The sequence below is a fragment of the Hippocampus zosterae genome, chromosome 1, assembly GCF_025434085.1.
Source record: "Hippocampus zosterae strain Florida chromosome 1, ASM2543408v3, whole genome shotgun sequence".
Taxonomy (NCBI): Eukaryota; Metazoa; Chordata; class Actinopteri; order Syngnathiformes; family Syngnathidae; genus Hippocampus; species Hippocampus zosterae.
In genome coordinates this window covers 27992147-28017179 of record NC_067451.1, presented here as the reverse complement: position 1 = coordinate 28017179, position 25033 = coordinate 27992147, and the positions used below count along the sequence as shown (strand labels likewise).

At 41.8% G+C, this 25033-nt stretch overlaps 1 protein-coding gene across 5 annotated transcripts in view; it reads left to right on the top strand.

Moving 5' to 3' along the window:
- The window catches only part of ctnna1 (catenin (cadherin-associated protein), alpha 1), a 132960-nt gene that overhangs the window by 47543 nt on the left and 60384 nt on the right, over window positions 1–25033 (top strand). The window contains exons 1-3 of one of the 5 annotated variants that reach the window (XM_052073525.1): window positions 11707–11873; window positions 13410–13524; window positions 15648–15843. The exons of 1 other annotated variant lie outside the window; for it this stretch is intronic. In XM_052073525.1, the coding sequence (XP_051929485.1) occupies window positions 13420–13524; window positions 15648–15843 (301 nt within the window). In that variant the 5' untranslated portion in view covers window positions 11707–11873; window positions 13410–13419. Of the gene's footprint in view, window positions 1–11706; window positions 11874–12066; window positions 12262–13393; window positions 13525–15647; window positions 15844–25033 lie in introns of those variants that run through there. 3 more of the 5 variants (XM_052073526.1, XM_052073530.1, XM_052073524.1) reach the window with 3 other exon arrangements.

Here is a 25033-nt window from a genome sequence, read left to right as displayed (position 1 = left end):
TGACTTCTTCGCTGGGTCTATTCGTTGCTTTGTGTTTTCACCAGACCATTCAAATTCATTTTTCTCACAGATTTAAAAAAAAGATGGCTCATTCTCTGTGGTCCGTCCCTTTTCAATTCTTGCCATGCTTTTAGATTATGTAAAACATTCTACACATGTAAGGATAAATCAGTCTCTCTCTCTCTCTTTCTCTCTCTATCTTTCTCTTTAACCTTTCTATGCTCAGTGGAGGGACGCCAGCTCTTTCCATTGAAACTGCAGCGTGACAGTGTCTTTTTATCATCACTCCAATCTTCTCATTGCTCTCAATGACAAGTCGTTGCTGCAGTCACCCGGAGTTTAACCCCGGGATTAGTTTTGGCTGCTGTGTACGTGAATAGGCTGTTTGAGAGCACAGACTATGTCAGCTCTGTCGCAGCCGATGTAAAGTGACAAAGTGCAATCTCTGTTTTCTCAAAGTGAGCACAGTGTGCCTCCAAGTGGTGCAAAAATACCTTTTTTTATCTTAGTATGTCTGCAAGGGTTTTATATCAGATAAATTTTCAAAACTCAAATGAAGTTAAACAAGCCACTTGATGATAAAAATCACAGACTCTGTTTACTGACTGGAGTCCCAAAATAATTTGGCTGTGCACTTGTAGCCGCGGACTGCTCAAGGATGTCTGAACAGTCACAAATTACACTGAAGCTGCAGCCTACTGTTTAACTGAGTAAAATGCTCATACCGGACGAAGAAATATGTGTATTGATTGTATACTAAAATGGAATATATTTCTCTCATGAAATGTTGGGAAATTTTCATAATAGACACAAGGGGATTCTCCGGTTATTGGCAACAGCGATATGCCAAAACAAAAATCCATAAACCTCTCTTGACAGAGTATTAAAGTGGACACATCCTCATGATTGATTAAACATCCACTTGACAGATACCCTGCGATTGTTTACTGTGGTGGACTCTGGCAATGACAGGGCGTTTATTGCTGTCTGGTGTTGCAGTATTTCAAATTTGAACTTCAACCCTTGGCTGGGCGAGCAGATTCACTGCAGGCACACATGTACGAGTAGACATTACTGTTTAAAAAGAAAATCCCCACCTCTTCAAAATTATGTTTCATGCGCAGGTATATTCAATTTACAGGGAGAGAGTAACGAAGCCTTGCTCATTGTTTTGGTAATCATGCCTTGCTGTTTCCATTTCAGCATTTTCATCGATTTGCTTTAGGCTGTGCACTCACTGAGCGATAAAAAAAACTGCTCCTTCACCTGATGGTATTTGGGAAATTATATCCCCATGAAATGCTCATTGGATGATTGCAGTGTAATTTGGAATTTAGGCCAATTTTGCATATCAATACATTTTCCTTAAATATACAGTACCTCAACACACTGTGAGTTTTTAAAACTGCTTGGAGCTATCAGGTGATGCTTCAAATGTTTCTCTCACTTCAATATGATATGATAGCAGCACATCAGGTGAAAATGATGAACAACAGCTTGGGATGGAAACCGTAAACAAATGATGACATTGGGCTTTAGCACGAAATTAACAAGGCATGGTCGATGATGCAGAGACCATGTTACTTCTCATTCATTCACTCCATTTTATTACTTAAATATTGACAGTGAGTGGAACCTCTGAAGTCGAACACCCCTGAGGCTGTGTGCCCCATCAGAGGTCGGTGATGCAAAACAGATTTGATGCATGACCATTGTCGTGCATCATGTCTGCTGAAAGGTCAGTTAACGTCATATGAGTGACTACTTGTGAGTTTTGCTTCGTCTTTGGCTTGTTGTTGTTGTTGGTCGTTTTTTTAAACAATACAAAAATGAATGGGTGTGTCATATGACAGGAGTCCAAAAAAATATAAACAAGGGTGAACTTTCCTTTTTTTAAAAAAAAACAAATCAATAAATGTTCAGGAGTGCCAATCACTGTGAACAAATACAGCAAGGTTGTAGGTGGTGGCAAAAGACTATAAGTGCCCAAACTTTTTCATTCGAGGGCCACACACAGAAAATGGAAGAATGCAAGGGCCGCTTTGAAATTCCTTGAGATTAATCTATTCAACACACTGAAGTCAATCAGGCAAGCAATGTTTATATTGTGTATATTTTGAAAAACTGCTACATAACAGCTTTCTGTTAAAGGTCGCAGGCGTGCCGAGGCCTATGCCAGCTGTCTTCAGGCAGTAGGCGGGGTACTCCCTGAACTGGTCGCCAGCCAATCACAGGGCACACATAGACAAACAACCATTGGCACTCACACTCACACTTAGGGACAATTTAGTGTTCCATTAACCTGCCGCCCATGTTTTTGGAAGGTGGGAGGAAACTGGGAGTAGCCAGAGAAATCCCATGCAGGCACAGGGGGAACATGCAAACTCCACAAAGGAAGGCTGGAGCCGGAATTGAACCTTGCACCTCTGCACTGTGAAGTTGGATTGCTCATAAGTCGGCAACCATGCCGTGTGTGTTCGTGTGCGTGTGTGTGTGTTTCTGTATATCTGTGTATATATAATAGAGGGGGAGAGAGAGAGAGAGAGAGAGAGAGAGAGAGAGAGAGAGAGAGAGAGAGAGAGAGAGAGAGTGCGTGTGTGTGTCTGTGTGTGTGTGTGTGTGTGTGTGTCTTTGTGTGTGTAGAGAGAAAGAGAGAGAGAGAGAGAGAGAGAGAGAGAGAGAGAGAGAGAGAGAGAGAGAGAGAGAGAAAATATAAATTAGATGGACAGACTACAGTTCACCAGAAAGAGGGATCGTGGTGCGAGGAAGCACAGGAGCAGAGTGTGGCTTGTCTTGTATTAAAAATGGGAAATTATACTGGAAAAGAGAAGATTTCTACTGCCATTTTCTACTATATTCCATATCCAAACAGAGCGATTTAACAGATTAAAATGTATTACGCGTCAAGTTTTAAGAATATTGACAAACAACGTGAGTTGCAGTCTTTTGAAAACCAGTACGCAAACCAATCATTAGTGTGATCAGATTTGCTCTCCTGCTTGTCGTTAGCTGTAGTATGAGTAAGTGGATGTTCCCTTTGAATTACTACTGCATGATACGAGATTCAATAATGGGTGAGGAAATTCAGCAATTTTTATGAAAGTAAATATGTTGTCAATGGGATGATAAGTGGTCTAATATCCTCATATACTTCCTGCCTATTCATCATCTTTGGATCACATGGGCTCAATCAAATCCCTATGCAATATTCCGGAGAGAGCTGTAATTTTTTTGTGTTTAATGTCCTGGGTGGTAAACATTTTACTCTGGATCCACTGCAATCGAAGTAGAATATAGCAGTATGATGTAGAAAAGCACAATTTAAACTACAACGACAACAATAATCAACAGATTTTTCAATGAATGGCTCTCATATGTTAAGAAGAACACAGCTGAATGTCAAGTGATTAATGATTTTAAAACAACACCACCTTATCAATAGTTGAAGTTATGAACAGTCATGTAGAGGTAATAATGTGATGAAAGAATGCACAGTAAATGCCGGGCTGTTTTGTAAGCACCCAGGCATGCACACATTTGGCATATTTGCTTTGTGCACATCACAGAGTGACTAAAGCCATGACTCATTAGAACCTCACGTTTAATTTGTGGCTTCCTCCACATAGTTCACCTTCCTTTTAGCCTGAATCCCACTTGGAAAGCAAGAAATTAGGACATTAGCTCCCAGGAGAGTTTTGTAATAAAACAAGGTCAGTTGAAGTTTTGCTGGTGATTGCAATTTAGAGATTTTGTCGCCGTTTCTGTCAGCATGTCAGTGAAATATATACTCTGAGGTCCTGTACGCAGTTCAACACTCTCGGGCTACCATTACATTTGCTTTTTTTAATTCATGCTATAATGACCATAGTAAACACTGCAGTGTCACTCAGTATGTGGATATAGATTAAGAAAAAAATCCTCGTCTCACCCCCCTCAGGTGGTGTCCGTCCCTCATTCAGCTCGGGTCCTCTACCAGAGGCCAGGAAGCTTGAGGGTTCTGCATACTATCCTTGCTGTTCCCAGCACTGCACATTTCTGGACTGAGATGTCCGATGTTGTTCCCAGATCTGTTGCAACCACTCATCTAGTTTAGGGGTCACTGCCCCGAGTGCTCCGACCACCACAGGCACGACTGTCACCTTTACCTTCCAGGCTCTCTCCAGCTCCTCTCTGAGCCCTTGGTATTTCTCGAGTTTCTCGTGTTCCTTCTTTCTGATGTTTCCATCACTTAGGAACGCGACATCCACTACAACGGCTTTCCTCCTCCCTTTATCTATGATCACGATATCTGGTTGGTTCGCCATTACCATCTTGTCAGTCTGGATCTTGAAGTCCCACAGGATCTTCGCTCTGTCATTCTCCACCACCTTCGGAGGTGTTTCCCATTGTGACCTTGGGGTTTCTAGTCCATACTCCGCACAGATGTTTTGGTAGACTATGCCAGCCACCTGGTTATGGCGTCCATGTAGGCTTTCCCTGCCAGCATCTTACACCCTGCAGTTATGTGTTGGATTGTCTCAGGTGCCTCTTTGCACAACCTACACCTTGGGTCTTGTCAGGTGTGGTACATCTGGGCCTCAATGGCTCTGGTGCTCAGGGCCTGCTCCTGAGCAGCCAGGATGAGTGCCTCTGTGCTGTCCTTCAGGCCAGCTCTCTCTAGCCACTGATAGGACTTCTTGAGATCAGCTACTTCAGTTATGGTCCGGTGGTACATCCCGTGTAGGGGCTTGTCCTCCCATGATGGTCCCTCTTCCAGCGCCTCATCTACTGTTCCCCATTGTGAAACACATAAATATATAGTTGTGTGTGTGTGTGTGTGTGTGTAGTTGGGGAACACTGCAGGATACCGTTCACTTTTTTTTCTGGTCATATTAAAAAAAATGGGCAAGCACTACCTGAATAAGAAGTGGGTGCAGCACTGTCAGACCATATTGAAGCCACCAGATAGAGTTCAGCAGACAGCAGCCAATAACAAGTTTGAACCACCCGTCCTAAAAAAAAATAAAACAATAATAATAATAATAATAATAATAATAATAATAATAATAATAATAATAATAAATAAATAAATACCTGAAAAAACAAACTGTGACTTCCTCTATTTTCCAAACAAATAGCAAGGCTGTCTTCCAAAACGTTCGGATTACCATTGCAACCCTGTTATATAAACATGCCTGACACATATTCTCAGTTTTCTACCATTCACTGAGATAATACTGGATATGTTTAACTTCATCCCTGTGGGTAAGTCACTGCAATGGACAACAATCATGTACCGGGATGTTCCAAGCCCATCGACTTTCCTCTCAACTCCTCGCTCTTGCATGAAACTGACAACTAAATTGTACCATGTACATCACTTATCATGGAGAACCAAGATCTCATTCAAAAAGGGAGAGACAGCCGATGACATCGTGCCACAACGTGGACAACTGTCAGTATGAGTCAGGTGAATCTGGGCAGAGTGGATGTCGCAAACAAAACCTTACTTTGACGAAGCACTTCAAATTCAGTCGTTGTCAACGTGTCTTTGTTGGCCGCTGTAATGTATACATCTTCATAATTGAGATGATCGTTGTTTGGTGCAATTCTGAATTATGACGAGTTTACCTGTGTCTGATTCAGCATTTCACACTGACCGTCCGTATGATATGTTCCAGGTCTTTTACTTCATTTCTAATACCTTGTTGATTGGTTCCAAGCATGTGATGTCAATCACTGTTCGTTATTCATTGATCGAGCATATTTGTCATTGTCACATGGCCTCCAAGGTTATTATAGTTAGCAAAAACTAATGAAATAACTAAAACTGAAAAAACATACAGTATGTATTACAAAATAAAGTTAAAATGAAAAGGATTTTTAAAAAAAACACAAACTCACTGAAGCTACCATACATCTTACATTCATCACTAAAATTAACTCTGAGTACTTTAACTTTATTACACAACCCTCAGTGACTTTTTTTCAATCTTGCACTCGACATACTTCATGTATTTAAAAAAACTAATATGAAAACTGATAACAAGTAAAGTAAAACAAACAAAAATGTTTTTATAAAAATGAGCAAACGTGTTCTCAAAATGAATTGAAGCTACCGGAGTTAAAAAATCAAAAGTCAAAACGCAATGAAAACTAACTATAATGAAAAGTCGCAAACTATGATAACCCTGCACTGGTCACATTTTTATTTATGCTGTATAGAAGTGGATAGAAAATAATGAGGATCCACTGACTCAAATAAACACACACAGCTCATATTAGTTTACCCCATTGGTGTGTCTCAGCTGAACACTACTATTCTACTCCACAGTCTCTACTTTGCTGCAGCAGTCAATTTTTTTGCAACCCTCAGGCTCTTCTTGTATAAAATCTCTCAGTACTTTGGCCAAAAGCCACATGCTGAGTACATTCAGTAGTACAGCCGGTAATGCAACCAAGACAACACTTTTAACCAAAGTCCCAAGATATCACGCTGGTAAAGCATTGAATATTAAAAGAGCCTACTTTTACATAGAGTACTAATTGATAATTTTTATTTTTACCACACTCATTTTTCTTTCGTGCAATCTGACAGATTTGTTGTCAAGTTTATGTGTTGTCTTTTAGTATAGATTCAGGGTTTAAAGTAAGAGTTGTTGCATGCAGTTTTGATGTCTGTTGCAGTGAAAGTCTTCAGTTGTGGCTACCTTTGATTCGGAACTCGACTGTGATTAAACCCTCAAATTTTAGACCGAGAAATTTAAGCCACTGCATAATGATGTGTGTATGTGAATGTGTATGTGTATGTGTATGTGTATGTGTATGTGTATGTGTATGTGTATGTGTGTGTGTGTGTGTATGTGTATGTGTATGTGTATGTGTATGTGTGTGTATGTGTATGTGTATGTGTGTGTGTGTGTGTGTATGTGTATGTGTGTGTGTGTGTATGTGTGTGTGTATGGTTATGTGTATGTGTGTGTGTATGGTAATGTGTGTGTGTGTGTATGGTTATGTGTATGTGTGTGTGAATGTGTATGTGTGTGTGCGTGTGTGTGTGTGTGCGTGTGTGTGTTGCATTGTTTACCTTTGTTATTTGTCCGGTGAGACTAACATTTTCATATCAGTGATGTAAGAGCAGTTGACTTGCAACTACTGTAAATCTGCATTATACAAAACTGACAGCCGCAAAGCCATTACGATAAAGGCATGAGTTCATATAAGACAAAAATAGATATTCAAATACTAATATTATCATTCCCGTGATTGGGACAATCAGCCCCTAATATTGTCATTGTAAAAAAAAAAAACCCCACACAATTATTCAACATTTTCTAATTGTTTTGATCTCCCACGTCTCCACACACTCATTTGCATGTGCTGAATTATACATGGAGTGTGTGACAAACATGTGCGCTTCCTCGTAATTAGAAGGAATTATTTATATCATGCTGTGCTCACCACCATTTGTTGAATCCAGCAGGTACAAAAAGATGATGTTAAAGGACACCTTAACTTGTCTGGCAGCTCGGTGTTACTTGAGCAAAAATTCATCATTTATGCATATAATCACACTTTGTCTAATCCCTCTTCATTACAGACCAGTCATTGGATGAGCAATCTGCATCACTGTGAATGTGGCAAGTCATAATTTTTACACGTCAAATAGTTTACTGGAATGTATCAGTTTGCAGGTAAGCAAATATTTTGAATTAAGTCATTATTATTGCACACTGGGGAAAATAATGAATACATTCTTTTAATATCCATCAATTTTTAAAAATCCGTTTATCCTCAAGAGGGTCGCAGGAATGCAGGAGCCAGCTGTCTTTGGGCAGTAGGCGGGGTACACCCTGAATTGGTTGCCAGTCAATCGCAGGGCTCACAGAGACGAACAACTATCCACACGCACTCTCACACCTAGCGACAATCTACAGTGTCCCATTAACCTGCCATGCATGTTCTTGGGTTGTGGGAGGAAACCGACTTGGGATTTTTCTGCCATTTTTACAGGGACAGTTTTTGCTATGGGCTAATCTATTAGACGGTGCACGCCCCCCACCAAGCACCCCCCGCCCAAAACAACATCCATCCATCCATTATTTGATCCGCTTATCATCACAAGGGCCACGGGGCACGTTGGATCTTATCACAGCTGTCATCGGGCAGTAGGCAGGGTACACCCTGAAAACTGGTTGCCAGCCAATCGCAGGGCACACACAGACAAACAACCATTTGCATTCAGAATCACACCTAGGGACAATTTGGAGTGCTCAATAAAGCTGCTATGCATGTTTTCGGAATGTGGGTGGGAAGCGGAGTACCCGGAGAAAACCGAGGCAATGTCAATGAAAATAATATCTTTAAAATAAACAAGAAGTCATTGTTTATCATGCCATCCACAGGCATGGTATGATGGAATAAAAATGCCCAAATACACCAATTTTGCCTACATATGGCCACCCCTCACTGTGGCGTTTTGTCACCCGAGCCACCCAACTGTAAAATTTCTAGCTATGCCTCTTGTGTGTGTGTGTGCGTGTGTGTTTGTTTAGGGGAAGCGAGATACAGTGGCACTCAGCCTCTTCAGATAGTCTATTTAAAGCAGGGGTGCCCATTACGTCGATCCTGATCTACCGGTAGATCTAAGACAGGTCCCAAGTAGATCCGAGGAGTGTCGAGGAGAAAAAAAAACAAACAACCATTTGTGTGTCTTTGCATGTTAGTAATATATTTTTTTGTGTTAATGTACGCTGCACCCTAATCATCTTATCAGTCTCATTTTCACCCAAAAAATATTTAAAAATAAAATGAAGCAGGTAAATCTTGAATTTACGGTGGTGCGTGATTACGTCACCGGAAGTTGTTAGCTCAGCAGTCTGCAATTGCAGCTTGTGATCAGAACTGTTGCGCTCTATCTTTGATCGTTATTATTCTCATTCAGAGTTTGCTGCTTCATGTACAATTCACCGAGGGCACGGGCAAAGAATAGGAATCTAGGAGGGCCCAGGGAAGCACTTTAAAATGGTACGTGTGAGCTACGATAGTTAACAGGCTGCAAAAGTGCGTCGCATGCCTCAGTTTCAGGCTGTTTCTCATCATGGCGTGCGTGCGCGCGCACGCGCGCGTGTGTGTGTGTATGTGTGTGTGTGTGTGCGTGTGTGTGTGTGTGCGTGTGTGTGTGTGTGTGTGTGTGTGTGTGTGTGTGTGTGTGTGTGTGTGTGTGTGTGTGTGTGTGTGTGTGTGTGTGTGTGTGTGCGCGCACGTGCCGGTAAGGGTAGATCCCTGGAGGTTAGTTGATCGAAAAGTAGATCTTCGATCCAAAAAGTTTGGACACCCCTGATTTAAAGCTTCCACACTTCATCAATCCACTACAATACATTTTTGAACTATTTTATTTATTTTATTTTATTCATGTCTTAGCGCTGTCAATCACAGTTGCGACAATGTGTTGTGTCTTCGAGATCAGAAATTTGGAGCATTTATGACACTGAAAAAGAAACTGACTTGTTTGACCCCTGTTACTTGAGTCACACCAAATGGAAATGGGTTCTCACTTTTATAGTATATATAAAACAATAGCCCCTTCGGCAAATGTTCACTTCAGGATTACAACAACAGAATGGTAAGTGCTTCGGTTAAATTGGAAAATAAAAAGAAGCTGACAGGACCAAAAATCAAGATGGCTGCCTCTGGGAAAACATATGTTGCTTTTCAGCTCCTTTTCTTAAGGACACGGGAACCCAACAAATATTTCATCGTAAGAAAGTATCAGATTGTTAGAAAAGAAAACAGTTTTTGAAACTACAGACTTAGACTTTAATGTACTTTTACTGCATGGAAGAAATGTGGAGGTCATTAAAGAGTTCAGACAGCATCAGTTACAACTATAAAATTATATTAGAATTTTGCCAATGTAGACGAATGTGAACCACCCAGCAAGTTAATGTTAGATCACCCACCTACATTTTATGAATCAAAATGTTGTTTTTGACATCCCTGTGCTAAAACATATTGCTTAATTTAACATAGATGTATTTTTAAATTGAAGACCCTCTATTTGAAATATGTCTGTATCTTCTACTCCCTACTTTTACAAAGTAGACTTTTTTCAGCCTCCATGGATGACAACACAAAGTAATAAAGATGAGATAGAGAAAGTAAAGTCATCTGCAGTTGAGATCTTGATTGACTTATTGAGATTTTGGGGCGTTGGGTTGCAATAAACAGACAGCAATGACATTGTAACTTGAAAGCATTAATGCCGACAGCACCAGATTCAGGGAAGCAAGATGACCCTCATGCAGAGTGACATTTTTGACAAATGACACTGTTCTGCATCAGGAAATCACGTTCATATTTTGTAGATCAGCATGAAGAAACTGTCTGTTATAGAGAAAACATGAAAACTGAGTACGGTACATGTCCACGAGCTTGATCAAGTTATAAAATGAGTCGTTAGCTTCATTATTTATTCCAAGTAAATAAAAGTATGCTTCTACTCTACCTACATTGCTTTAATATGCCCTACAACTGTACAAAAATCGAATTTTCGTGAAAAATGTTTTTCTTGTTTTTTTAAATATCAAATTACAAAAACAAACAAAAAACTGTCCCCCTGCAGGCGCACGTCTTTTTTCGTCTGTTATGCAATAATGATTCTCTGCGATTGGTGTTCAAAAAAATCTCCTAATCTGTAAGAAAAATGGACTATATGGTGTATTCTTTTCCAATTGCAATCATCATCTTATTTATCATTTTTCGTCATGTTGTTTTGTTTTTGCTCGTGCAACATATGTTGTCAGTTCAGAACTGGTTATGCTACCATGTATGCTACCGACTGGAAATGAGCATTTATGCTAAATCCGACACATTTACAGTTTATTCCTATGTTTATTAATGTGCACTGTCCCAATTATTCATTCGTTCAATTTCCGTACTGCTTTTATCCTCACTAGCATCGCGCGGGGTTCTGGAGCCTATCCCAGCTGTCTTCGGGCAGTAAATTTGTAAATTTCCCCAGTGTGGGACGAATAAAGGATATCTTATCTTAGGCGGGGGACACCTTGAACTGGTTGCCAGCCAATCGCAGGGCACAGAGAGACGAACAACCATTCGCGCTCACACTCACGCCTCGGGACAATTTTGAGTGTTCAAACAGCCTGCCATGCATGTCTTTGGAATGTGGGAGGAAAGTACCCGGAGAAAACCCACGCAGGCCCGGGGAGAACATGCAAACTCCACACAGGGAGGCCGGAGCCGGAATCAAACCCACGGCCTCTGCACTGTGAGGTCGACGCGCTAACCACTCGATCACCGGGCTGCCCCTGTCCCAATTAATTCAATAAATAAATAAATAAAAATAACGTACACTGTACGTCGTACAGAATGTAATTGCCAGCCACCTGAGCATGCTACAACTTTGTTGTGTTGAAAAGTAATTAAATAATCAAACCACAAACAAATATCTCAAATGTATGTAGACCAATGAAATTGTGGACATAGTTTAAAATTGACTGTCAAAAAGTTTTTGTTTGTTTTTCGTTATAAATAACTTCCTTGCTGGTCGAATCAACAACAGCTTTTTATTTCCTCTTCAAACACCAATGTAATCTGTCCTTTGTATTTTTGAACGTAAACAAAATATAGGTCGCAGGTTAGTCGACCGAGTGCATGCCTGCAAACATGGAAGCAGTAATTAATCCATATATGGACAAGCACAGCAACTGCCACGCCCGAAACGAGTCGTCATTTGCGGGCGAGTGGAACGTTCTCTGGTCGTCTTGCTGCCAGGAAGTTCAGGAACTCGGTCACCGCCCAGTCCCCCCTCCATATCAGCTATTGTTGGGAAACAAATCAGCGACATCGAAACCATCTCTCTCGAAACTTTAAATGTAAGTGTTTGCCGAGAGTCTCTTTGGACTTCTGCAAATTGTACTGTTTTGAAGGCGATCTGGTTGTGAAGTGAGTTAGAGTGAGAAAGGGTTATCGTTTCCGCGAGGGCGAAAGGAAGGAAAACTTTAGAGGCGAAGCAGTGTCATCTCCTCCATCTTGAAACTTTCCGAACGAATTGTTAATGGGGAGTTAGAGAAGTGATTCTTTGAAGTCACTTGACGTCACAAAGTTGAAGTTGAAGTTAAAAGGATGGAATGCGAGAAAGCGACAATGTTGAGAACCGTTTAGCTGGCATTTCAGTCGTGCACGGAACCCTTGAGCAACGTTTGTTTTGTCAACTAGCATTAGCTATAGCAAGGTGTCGGCTTTGTCAAAGTGCGCTAGCAGGTAAGCGTAAAGGGCGAGAGTGACACACTAACCTGTAATACTTAAAACTACGATCTTAATTGCGGGGTTGAGTTCCACGTTACAATTAAAACTGTGATTCCAAACGATGTTTGCTATCATTTGAAATGGCCACACAGGTGCAAGTTGCGCTAATTGATGGCGTATTTGCTGACTAGTTGTTTGACTCACGCGTTGCTCACCACTAATTTGAGCAATTTCTTGTGTCGATGTGTTCAGTGACGGTGAACAGAAATGATTGTTGGTGTTGCTCGTGTCGCGTCAGTAAAGTTTTCCCCGGCCCCCCTGAAATTCTGCTCACGAACAACACTGCAGCAGAATTACTCATTGGTATAACCAATGACTCCAACTATATCAAAAAATAGAATATTTCAGGATAGAGATTTCGAATACAAATGAAATGAGCCCATATGTATTACGTAGCCCTGACAATCTTGACAAACTCGAACATATTTATATTTGAGATATTTTAATGGATTTTGTGTCAAAACAAATTCCGTAAGACATCTTTTAAACTACTCATATGTTGATACAGTATTATCAAGTATTATGCAAAAAATGTGATGGTTAAACTGGCTATTTTCAGATTTTTTTGAGTTGTGTCATTCTGACCACTGCAGGAGAAAACCAATCGTCAACTTGGTTTTAACAAAAAGACAAGAATAATAATGGGTCAGCATGTCAAACCTACCTTTTGATCTTGTTGTCAGAACCACAGAAAAGGTACCACCAATTGATCGAAACATTGATTGCAGTTGCGGGTTGCTTACTCCTTTTTCAGGTTTCAGCTTTTATTAATTGTTATAAACCAGAAATGTGAGTAATCTCCAATAAGTAACACTCATACATAACTGTAGGCAATGATTATACACGTTTCCTTCAAAGCTTGTTTTCAAGCTATTGGTGAGCAATTTTTATGTCCCTGCTACCTTGGACCAAAATTTCCCTGACTGTTCTGCCTATTTCGTCTGATACAGTGCAGTAGCAGAAATGACTTTTTCTGACATGTATGCCCTTCGCAAACTTAAGCTTTTTGTCAACATTTTGAAAATTGCGTCCCTGCACACACATTTTGATTGGTGGTAGGACGGGTTTGAAATCTGTGTAATTGTAGTGTTCTTTCTTCTTAGACATATAGACATGACGAGCACAAACACAGCGAACATCAATTTCAAATGGGACCCGAAGAGTCTGGAGATCAGGACTCTGGCAGTGGAGAGGCTGCTCGAACCCTTGGTCACACAGGTAATAATAGTGTCATTGTGCATCGTATTGTTTCCCAAACCAACCCTTAAGTTAGCTAGTCTTCATTCTGTGCCATATACAGTGATATACGTCTTCATACATACATTTTGGGACAAACTTTTCTTTTGATAGCGGCGCGGACACCCGCAGCGGCTCCTCTTGTTTTATGTTGAGGGAAGAAATTTCATATGTGCTGTATGTTACACATAAAGTACATTTGACAATAAAGTTTATCCAATCCAACATACACCTGTTCAACTTTTGTGGTGTGTGTGTGTAAATCATTTGAAATAGGTTTCACAGATTATTGTCACCCTATAACCTGTCAAACTGAGTTGAAAAAGAGAGAGGAATTTAAAAAAACAAACAAAAATATTATTGGAGTAACTCAAATAATTCATTAACGAATTAAAATCTCTGCCTCAAAGCTTCGTAGTGCTCCTTCTTCCACACAGACTAATGTTACTGTGGACTCTAGTTGAAATAAGTTAATGTGATGGCACACAGGCAGGAAGGAAAGAGTGCGCAAAAGACGGAATGTCCTAAGTTTGGGATCATTGCGGACCAAAATATTGATATAAAGTGCAAGGTGTCGACAGCAAAACAGAAGTCGTTTGCACAACAGCCCTTGTGTGATTGCCCACACAAGGCAACGTAAACATCGTTGGCTAATTAAATTTCGCGCCACTGATGGGTAGACTTATTGTAGTGCTCTACAGGTGGTTAAGGAGAGACACAGCCGTTGATACAATTTCAATTGCTTAATTGAGCAAACATTAATGCCATATACTCGAAGACTTTCACTTTCTAATTGAAAAAACGGTAACACCATAAACCCTAATAAGTGTATTCATTAACTAGCTGAGTGGCCACAACTGATTCCCAGGGACTGAATGCTCAGACTGGCGAATGGTAAGCTAGTTAACAGGCAGCTGCTGATCTCACAGAAGGCATCTCTGCACTCTCATTTTCTGCCTCCCACATACTCACCAGGCCAGATCTCCAGATCCTGTGATGGGCGCTGGCTTCACAATTGGGGAGATGTAGTAAATGACCAGATGGTAAATAATGAAGAGAAGATGAAGTCATGTCTCTTTTCCTCTCTACACCTGCCTATTAAAGCCTCACACATTGGAAGTCACTGATAGTACAGAGCAGTCAGTGAGGATGGCAACCCCAATTGGGCAATAAATTATACCTACACCTTACATTCATATTTTGTATTGGTATTGTTGTTTAACAGCGCATAATCAAATTGATTTAAAAAATCTATGGAAATAATGCTAGAATAATCAAATCTAAAAGTATTTTATCGCACAGCCCGTAGATAATTGCAGCAGTGTTGACTTTCATGTCTAGCTGGGAATGTGTCATTGTCAAGAATTAATCACATTTAACTAATTATAAATCAATAAATAAACCAGTGGCTAGCTGGACACTCAGTAGATAAACAAGTCAATTCAAGTCAACAGTATTTATAGAGCACTTTCAACTAGCCATCGCTGCATACAAAGTGCTGTACATGGAGCGATTTAACATGCACAATAAACAGTAAGACAAATCGGTAATAAAGGCGGTAGAAAGCACAAGACAGTAAAATCAAGAACAACAACCAGTGGGCTGAATTGCTTGGTCGTCTCCTTTCACCTTGCTCGATGAGTGTTTTTGCCAGCTGGCAGTGTTCTTCTGATATGGGGAGTAGAGCTAGTGTGGAAAACAAGCAAGTGCCCTTCACTTAGACATTCAAAGCATTTGTAATTGCTGAGGAAGCAGTTACTTCTACATGACGTTTTGCCAAATAACATTTTTTATTAAATGTTGCATAAAGGACAAAGGAAAAAAAAAGCACGAAATATGATGCTTTTTGAACTAAAGTCTCAGGTGAAAAGTGGTGATTCTGAAGTTGACCTCAAATTTGTGGTTGAATTCCAGATTGTCCAACTTTAGGGGCATTTGCCTTCAGAGGTTGCATTAGATAATATTAAAAGCGTCAATCATTTAAAATGAAGACAAATTATGACGACGGCTTGAATGTATGTGACCTGTAGAACTAGTAAGAAACTCATTTTTCTTTAGCGAAACTGTAACATTTCTTTTCTTACACTGCGGTATACCTACCATAGGTCACCACTCTGGTAAACTCAAGTAACAAAGGCCCCTCTAACAAGAAGAAGGGACGCTCCAAGAAGGCACATGTCCTGGCAGCTTCAGTGGAGACCGCCACCCAGAACTTCCTTGAAAAAGGAGAGAAGATTGCAAAGGAGAGTCAGTTTCTTAAGGATGAGCTGACTGCTGCAGTCGAGGATGTCCGCAAGCAAGGTAATACTTGACCGTACGGTCTGCCCTCTGGTCTTGACATGCTTCACCTATGTGCATATTCCAATTAATCAGAAGGTGATTTACATAACACAGTACAGTGAAACCCCGCTATGCGACCACCTCATTTAAACGACCACCTTAAAAATACGACCGGTTTTGTACAGTCCCAAATAGAACGCCTATGTATTGTATTGTATTGAAACCCTAGAAATGAGACCACCCCGGAATTCAGAATTGCGACCGCGATATCCGGTCCCAGGAAGCTATCGCCTCATAATTGCGACCAGGTGTGAAAATGGCAGCAAGCAAGAAGAGAATTGATTTGACCCTACAACAGAAAATTGAAGTTATTCGAGCCAGTGAGCAGCCACTCAAGAAGAAACGGGAGCTCCTAGACGCATACCAAGCAAACGCTAGCTCTTCTAGAAAACGCCTGTGCTACCGAAGTGACTACGACGACGTGGACGAGCTAACTTGGCGATGGTTTCAGAAAGCATGCAGCCAGAATATCCCTATCAGCGGACAGATGATCCAGGAACAGGCACGAGAATACGCGAAGGAGCTTAAAAAGGACGAAGTCTTTAAAGCGTCCAACGGTTGGCTGGATCGTTTCAAAACAAGGCACAACATTGGAGGCGCTAAGCTGTCAGGAGAGCGAGCCAGTGGTGATATGTAGTTTTTTTTCTCTTGCCTTATACATACATAGACTATTCAAATGCTTAAATTTCTTTTGTGTACAATACAGTTGCATGTACAATCCATCATTTATTACTCATTGTGTGTACATGACGCTACAGTATATTGTTGCATGTGAGCCATGTTACTTCTGCATTATCATTACTGCATGCCACTTCAGAAATCAGACCACCCCGAAAATAAGACCACCTTGAGCAGTAACATAGGTGGTCTTATTTCTGAGGTTACACTGTACTTCATAGACTCTCACGAAATGCAAGAGACAGCTCCACTGTTCACACCTTGGTGGACACTTAGCACAGTATTGTTTGTATGACCCCGGTGTTGTAAAATGATGGCCTGAACCTGATTTGGTTTTCAGGTCACTATTTCAACAGCGTCTCGGTTAAGCAGCCATGCTTTTTGTCTGTGGCAATTGTGGATTGTCCCGATGAGCAGATGCATTGCAGTGCAGTTGCCACCGTAGTTGCAATTTTGAAATTGAAATCGCATGACACCCGAGTTGTTCATGTGGACAGTTGGTGGGTGAGTAAAAAAAAAAACAAAGAAGGCCACCATCGCATCTATCCATCATCCATTTTCCGATCTGCTTCTTCTCACAAGTCTCGCGGGGGGGCGGTGGTGCTGGAGCCTGTCCCAGCTGTCTTCGGGCAGTATGTGAGGGACACCCTGAACCGGTTGCCAGCTAATTGCAGGGCACACAGAGACAAACAACCATCCGCACTCACACTCGCACTTCGGGACAATTTTGAGAGTTCAATCAGCCTGCCGTGCATGTTTTTGGAATGTGGGAGGAGACGGAGTACCCAGAGAAAACCCACGCAGGCCCGGGGAGAACACAAACTCCACACAGGGAGGCCGGAGCTGGAATTGAACCGGGTACCTCTGCACTATGAAGTCGACGTGCTAACCACTCGCCCACCGGGCCGCCACCATTTGTACAATATTAGCTTTCAGTTAGAAAGCCAGATTAATGTATGTTTCCCAACTACAATCTGTTAACAAACATAAATATCCAATTGCCTTTTAGACATAATTAGGAATGAGCCCATGTTCACATTTTGGTTCGTAATCGGTGAAGTTAAAGCTCAGTGATGATGAGCAATAATTATAAAGGGATGGATGTCTGGTGCACAGGCACCCAACTGTGACCAGAATGGTCAAGAAATGGTCATCGAAAGCTGAAGATGCTCTGCGGGACTGCTTAGAGACAACCAGGTGGGAACTCTTCAGTGAGGTTCATGTGGAGGACATTGATGCACTCACTGACACCATCACGGACTACATAAACTTCTGTGAGGAGAACACCGTACCCACCAGAACTGTGCGGTGTTTTTCCAACAACAAACCATGGATTAATCCCGACATTATGGCCCTCCTGAAGGAGAAGAGAGCTTTTATGTCGAGAAACGGAGAGGAGCTGAAGGCCGTGCAGATTCGGCTGAGAAGAAAGATCAGGGAGGGGAAGAAGATGTACAGGATGAAATTGGAGGACCAGTTACAGGCCAGCAATGTCACTGGTGTCTGGAGGGGCCTGAAAACCATCTCAGGCCATGACCGCCCAAGACATTGACTGAGAAGGACAAGGACTGGGCAGATGGACTGAACCGTTTTTTCAACCGATTCGACCAGTCGTCTGTCCCTTCCCCCAACCACCAACTGGAACCACTCTCACTGAGGACTTCTTCTCCTCCCCCTCCTCTTTCGACCAGCTTTCATCAACCCAGTCTGTCACCTGGTTCCTGCCTGTCCGTCACAACAACCAACTGAGGAAGATGAATGTGAGGAAGGCAGCAGGTCCAGACAAGATCAGTTCCTGGCTCCTCAGGACCTGCTCTGACCAGCTGTGTGACATTGTCCAGCACATGTTCAACCTGAGCCTGAAGCTGGGCAGAGCTCCACAGCTGTGGAAAACTTCGTGCCTGGTCCCAGTGCCCAAGACCCCCCACCTTAAGGAGCTGAACAGCTACAGACCGGTGGCGCTGACGTTTCACCTGATGAAGACTCTGGAGAGACTCGTCCTCGCCCACCTTCGACCGCTGGTGAGCCCGGCACTGGACCCGCTGCAGTTTGCCTATCAGCCTGGCATCGGCATGGAAGACGCCATTATCTACCTCCTCCACTCAGTGCTGTCACACTTGGAGAAGGCTGGGAGCACTGTGAGAATCATGTTCTTTGATTTCTCCAGTGCCTTCAACACCATCCAGCCCAACTTACTGGGAGGCAAACTGCAGAACGCCGGAGTGGACCACCATCACACAGCATGGATCATAGACTACCTCACAAATCGGCCGCAGTACGTGAGGTTGCAGAGCTGTGAGTCGGACAGGCTTCTCTGCAGGACTGGAGCGCCGCAGGGGATTGTTCTGGCTCCATTCCTGTTCATCCTTTACACCTCGGACTTCAGACACAACACTCCAAACTGCCACCTTCAGAAGTTCTCCGATGACTCTTCGATTGTTGGCCTCATTACAGAGGGGGACGAGCGGGAGTGCAGGGGACTGACGAAGGACTTTGTGGACTGGTGCCAGCAGAATCTCCTCCAGATCAACCCTAGGAAAACTAAGGAGTTGGTTGTGGATTTTTGCAGGAAACGGTCCTCACCAGCATCGATGAACAGAAGGTGATCTTCTACAAGTACCTAGGTGTTCTTCTGAACAACAAACTGGACTGGTCTACAAACACGGACACACTGATTAGGAAAGGACAGAGCTGACTCTTCCTACTCAGGAAGCTGAGGTCTTTTGGGGTTCAGGGATCGCTCCTTAAGACTTTTTACAACTCGGTGGTGGCCTCGGCCATCCATTATTTCTGTTGTTCTGCTGTTTTTCTGTCATTGTCATATCAAACATAATGCTGCCTTTTTGTCTGCTGAAATATTACTCACCATTTTATTAATGGGACGTTTCAAGGATTGTAATGGGGCCCACCATCTTGAAAACGTGATTCGGATACGTTTGGCCACCTGAGTTTCTGCCTGAGGCGCATAGCTCATACAGTGTGCTCATTTAGTGTGCTCATACAGAGTTTTTCACCTTCACAAGGTGAAAAATGACAAAACATCTTCGATATTTGTCTTTAGGCTTTGTGAGGCAGAAAACAAACTCAAAATTACACACACACAGCAGGCTGTCTGCTGCAAATGACTTTTTACTCAGCAGATATCTCGAGTGTGCAGAGGACTTGAGTGAAGTTATGCCATCGTGAAGGTTTGTGGAGAAGAATTCTTTTTCTGTCTAGGCCCACAAACTATCTCAGGTTGAATCAATAGCAACCTTGTTATTTCCACATTGTTTACTGTAGTCTTAGCAACTGAATACTTCTGGCCACCCCTACGAACAGGCTTGTTGTGAACATTTCTGGAGGTTTTCCATTAACGTACGTTATACATTAACTTTTTCAACTAAAAGCCCAGCCCGCTCTGACAGCACTAGGTAGCTCCTTCAGCCAGAGACTGCTACACCCGCGCTGCAAGAAGGAGAGATACAACCGCTCGTTCCTACCGACTGCTGTCAGGCTGCTGAATAAAAAATAAAAATAATAATTGAATGATGTGGAAAACAATTGTAAATAGCACTGCCACTTATCCATGTTTGTATTTATTTTGCACTTAATTGAACAGTGTTTGTTTCTTTTCTTCTTTCTACCAACATTTCTTGCTGCTGTAGACTGTAAATTTCCCCTGTGTGGGACAAATAAAGGATATCTTAATCTTAAAAAACGTTTAATTACCATTGATGCTATGTCGAACAGCCATCTAGAAAACTGTTGTCAAGTATTGCAGAGTTCAGTTGATGTGTGAGTCATCATTGGGACTTGGAATGTCGACATTGCTCGGTACCTTGGTATCAACATGTTTGAGACGTACACTCCTCTCAGTGAATTTGCCAAATCTAATTGTCTCGACACACACACACACACTCTGTCAGTCCTAATAATGAATGGCAAAATATCAAAGAAAGGAGTCATCCACTATTTGCCGAACTACACACAGAACATTCAGAGGGCACTGGTTTTCAAGTACCTGTTCTGAAAAGAATTGTATCCTAGGATAGCACCTATTTGCAGAGACATTTCATCAAATTTGATTAAAGGCATGTGGAGACTATTTTTAAGGGGAACTGAACCCAAAGATTTTTAATTTATGTATGTATTATTATTTTATTTTTCTTTTCAAAAATACATATGTCCCAGGATGAGCACTACTCGGATTAATATTGTTTTGGAGTAAGAATTACATGGAATAATTCATCAGCCTATCTCTATATTTGGTAAAATCGTAATACTGTTTTTGTGCTTTGCACTGCCTTTGTTATTAATGTATTGTTTATTGATATATTTGCTCCATGTACAGCAATTTGTATACAGTGGTAGTTGTTTTAAAGTGCTCCATAAATACAGTTGAGTTGAGTAATCAGCGCCACACCGGAAGCTGCTATTGATTGGTATTAGTACATCCCACTGAAAATTCTATTGACACAAGATGGGACTCCACCATACAAAAGTTGGCAGTCTTGTTCCATTTCATTCATTTACTCTGGATATGTTTTTGCATATTCCGAGACTTTTTGGTCGGTGAGGTGACAGCTGTGCTAGTGTGTCTTTGTTCGCTCAAGTTGCTCAGCAAGTTCAATGTACCCCAGGTTTTGCTATCTTCTTGAAGTCTCAATACTTTGGAGGTGGCTGACATGTGGCCAGTTAGCCTTTGTGACACACACTTCCCAGTGTTTTTACTGTAGTTGCAGTAAGCTGTCACTCGGCTGGAATGCAAGCACTATGCTGGTGCCTCGTGCTGGCTGTCAGCTATGCTATGCCACTTTGTGGCGCGTGACTGGACTGTTAACGTGACCATTGAGAAAGCCGACTTTGCCTTCATCCCATGGATTCATGCAACCTTTTCCACCCATCCGTGACCTGCCAGCTGTTAGAATGTAAGAAATCATTGATGCCATTATCAAGGATGGCGGTCCACATATGTACTTCTTCCGTTGGTTTACATTTGTTGAGAGATTTGAAATTTCAATCAATGTTGTTTTCCAAATGATTTAATTTGTTTGAGAGTAGGTTAAGTAGCACTTTACCACCATGTTGAAGGGACAATTCTTTCATTCTGTTTTTCTTGCCTTTCACTCAGTGTTTCTTCTTTGCATTGCTGCTGTTGAAGCGTACTATAGTGTCCGATAGACCTTTTCATGGGCACGGGCCGCAGGTGAGCATTATTAAAGCTGAAGTTTGTTTTAAGTAGAACTGAGTGCTACACCCTGAAAATGGCTTTATTGATTTCGTTCACATGGAGTGACGATAGCTGAAAGGTGCGGCGGCCATTGTTCAATCTGTGTTGATCATATGCATAAAATTGTTTAAATCCGTGAGAGTAAAATGCCCCTCCTCAGTTCAAGACGGTTCAGAAGCCTATTGACTTTTGCTCCAAGTGAGCTAATGCACATTGACTGTCAAAAAAGTAATGTCTCTCTCATTGAACGATCATTTTCAAATAACTGTCAACTTGTTGCGGCAAGGTGGCACACTGGTTAAGCATGTCCGCCGGACAATATAGAGATCCAGGGTTTCAATCTGAGCTCTGCCCTTCCCATGTGGAGTTGGCATGTTTTCCTTCTACCTCCGTGGGTCTTCTCCAGGTACTCCGGTTTCCTCCCACGTTCCAAAAGCATGGATGATATGTTAATCGAGCACTCTAAAATGTCCTTAGGTGTGAGTGTTCATGGCTGTTTTGTTTGTCTGTGCGCTCGGCGATCGGCTGGCAACTAGTTGAGCGTGTACCCGATCTGCAGCCACAAGATCAATGGAATAGGCTACAAATGGTCACAATAGTATTTGACTTGTCCTTGATGACCTTCAATCCACTTCCACTTGAATACGTTTGAGCAAAAAAAAAAAAGTATATACAGTAAATGTTCTCTAGGACGGACTTGTGTTTGCGCTGTCCAATTTATCCTGATAACAGCAATTCCTCATTTGGGAAATGAGCATTGTACATGTCCTTTATGAACCTGCAAGTATGTTGACAAAATGTACGTGTAACAACACAATCAATAAAATACAAAAATATACTGTTTATATAACAAAAACTGCAATACAGGTGTATCCCCAAAAAATCACAACAGTAAAATACGTACAGTATTTTAATGTTTATTTTTTTCTGTCTTGGGGAAAAAATGTGTATTTTGGATTGTTTTGTTGGATACATTCTTTGGTTTATGACAATGTTTGCCTGCGTGTCATACAGTTTTCTTGCTAGTTGCAAGTCACTGTCCCGTTGATCACCGATGTCTGGTAATTCTTGTGCATCCTGAAGGATTTTTACCAAGGATTTTTCCTTGCTGGATGGTGGCTTGTCATCAGGAGTTGAATCGATGCCTTGTTTTATAAAGTGTCGTAGATTTGCGTCTTTCCGACTCCAAGTGTCTGCTGGATTTTTTTAAAACTTTGTGTCCAGCCTCGCTCAAACGGATGCATTTCACTCGCTCCGCTCCAGTCGTTACAGTTCTTCTACGTTTCGATGCGATGGTCTACACGACGTAAGTGAATAAAGTTAAAATCTTTCGCAATTGCAGTAAAACGCACGCCAATAAAAAGTCGCTTACATGTCTTCGTTTCGAATCTGATGAATGAAAACGACAAAGCGAACACGTTTCTTCGGTCATGTCGAGTGGGTGCTGCTTTTAAGCTAGTGCCGCGTTCTCCAGGACGTAAGTGAATAAAGTTAAAATCATTCACAATTACAGTAAAACGCATGGCAATAAAAACTCACTTGAACGTCGTTGTTTAGAATCTGATGATCGAAAAACGCAAAGTGAAAACCTGTTTCAGCGTTGTCTTTTCCGTCGCATCGGGCGGGCGTTGCATGTATTTAAGGTCCCGCGGCATTACACCTCCATCCGGGTTACGGGTAGTGGAATTTCCGCTTACGCAAGTTCCGGTAACACGTAATATCGTAGTCAAAATGCTAATGCATAGGTTTTTATTCCGGGTGTAGGATATTCCTTTCCATAGAATTCCGGGGATGGGAATATTTACTCTATATATTCAGAGAATATTTCGTGTTTTGGGGTGATTTATTACAGAGAAAAAGATTCACCTCTGAATTTATCACGCGTATATATATCATCCTGTCACTCTTTATTATCAACCGTGACTGAATTATTTATGTAAACGTTTACTGATTTTTTTTATTTTTGTGGACGTGACGGTATTTAAGGTCCATGCTATAACATCCTTTGAATTCACATGTTCCCCCGTTAATCTAACAGATTGACTGATGTACTGATGGTTAAAATGTGAACCAACAAAGTTACTAGTCAGCCACCTGTACAGGCCAATGTAGGACAGATCGTTGTGCTGGACAAACAAGATTGCAGACCTTTTGTTGGGACTTTGACTTTTGTTGTGGACTTGAAAAATGTGTTAGAAATATAGAAAGAATGCTATCCAAAATGGAATGTGTCAAGTTGTTCTCCATTGTTTACACTTTAATTGCCTGATATAACAAACTCACAACCCAAATACACACAAATCCGTGAAATATGACATTACAGCAACTCAACTGTATTTATAGATCACTTTCGAACAGCCATCGCTGCATACAAAGTGCTGTACATGGAGCAACTTAACATGTACAATAATCAGTAAAACAAATCGGTAATAAAGACGGTCGAAAGCACCGAACAGTAAAACCAAGAGCAAATCGAAGTCATGCTGAGTCAAATGCCAAAGAATACAAGTGAGCAAAACACATCATTCACTCCGGGGTAGCTTTGTGTCGCCATAGTGTAGTGTGAGCCCGAAAGCTAATCTACTTTTAGCCTTGTTGCTTGTTTTGGGAATGGAAAGCTTTTGTGCTGTTAGGAGGAAGTTCCTTGACCATCCGATCGTAGAGTAATAGCGTTTGTGTATTTCAATGTATTTATTTTTGGACTCGTAAAAGTTCTAATGTGTACAGCTACACTCCAGCCAAACGCTTTGGGAATGTGCTATGTCGTCATGTTCACGTCACACATAGAGCAGATAAAAAGTGGACAAACAATGTAGGATAAGATGGTCATTCCGGTCTGTGGGCACTATGACAAAAGGAGCAGATGGAGGCTACTTGGCGTAGCTGGTAAGTGGATGACAGGGCTCGACACTCACTTTTGCACTGGTAGCACTGGGGCAACCACATGTTTCAATGATTTAACCCCCGTCATTCTTCTTGATATGTCAGCTTCTATAGAACGACCAAAAGTCTCTCTTTAGATATTCATTCATTCATTCATCTTCCGTACCGCTTGATCCTCACTAGGGTCGCGGGGGGTGCTGGAGCCCATCCCAGCCGTCTCCGGGCAGTAGGCGGGGGACACCCTGAATCGGTTGCCAGCCAATCGCAGGGCACACAGAAACAAACAACCATTCGCACGTTAGTCCTTAATGTTTGGGTGTGAAATGTCGGATGGTACAGTGCACTCCGCTTAATAGAACACCATTGGGCCGAAGCGCT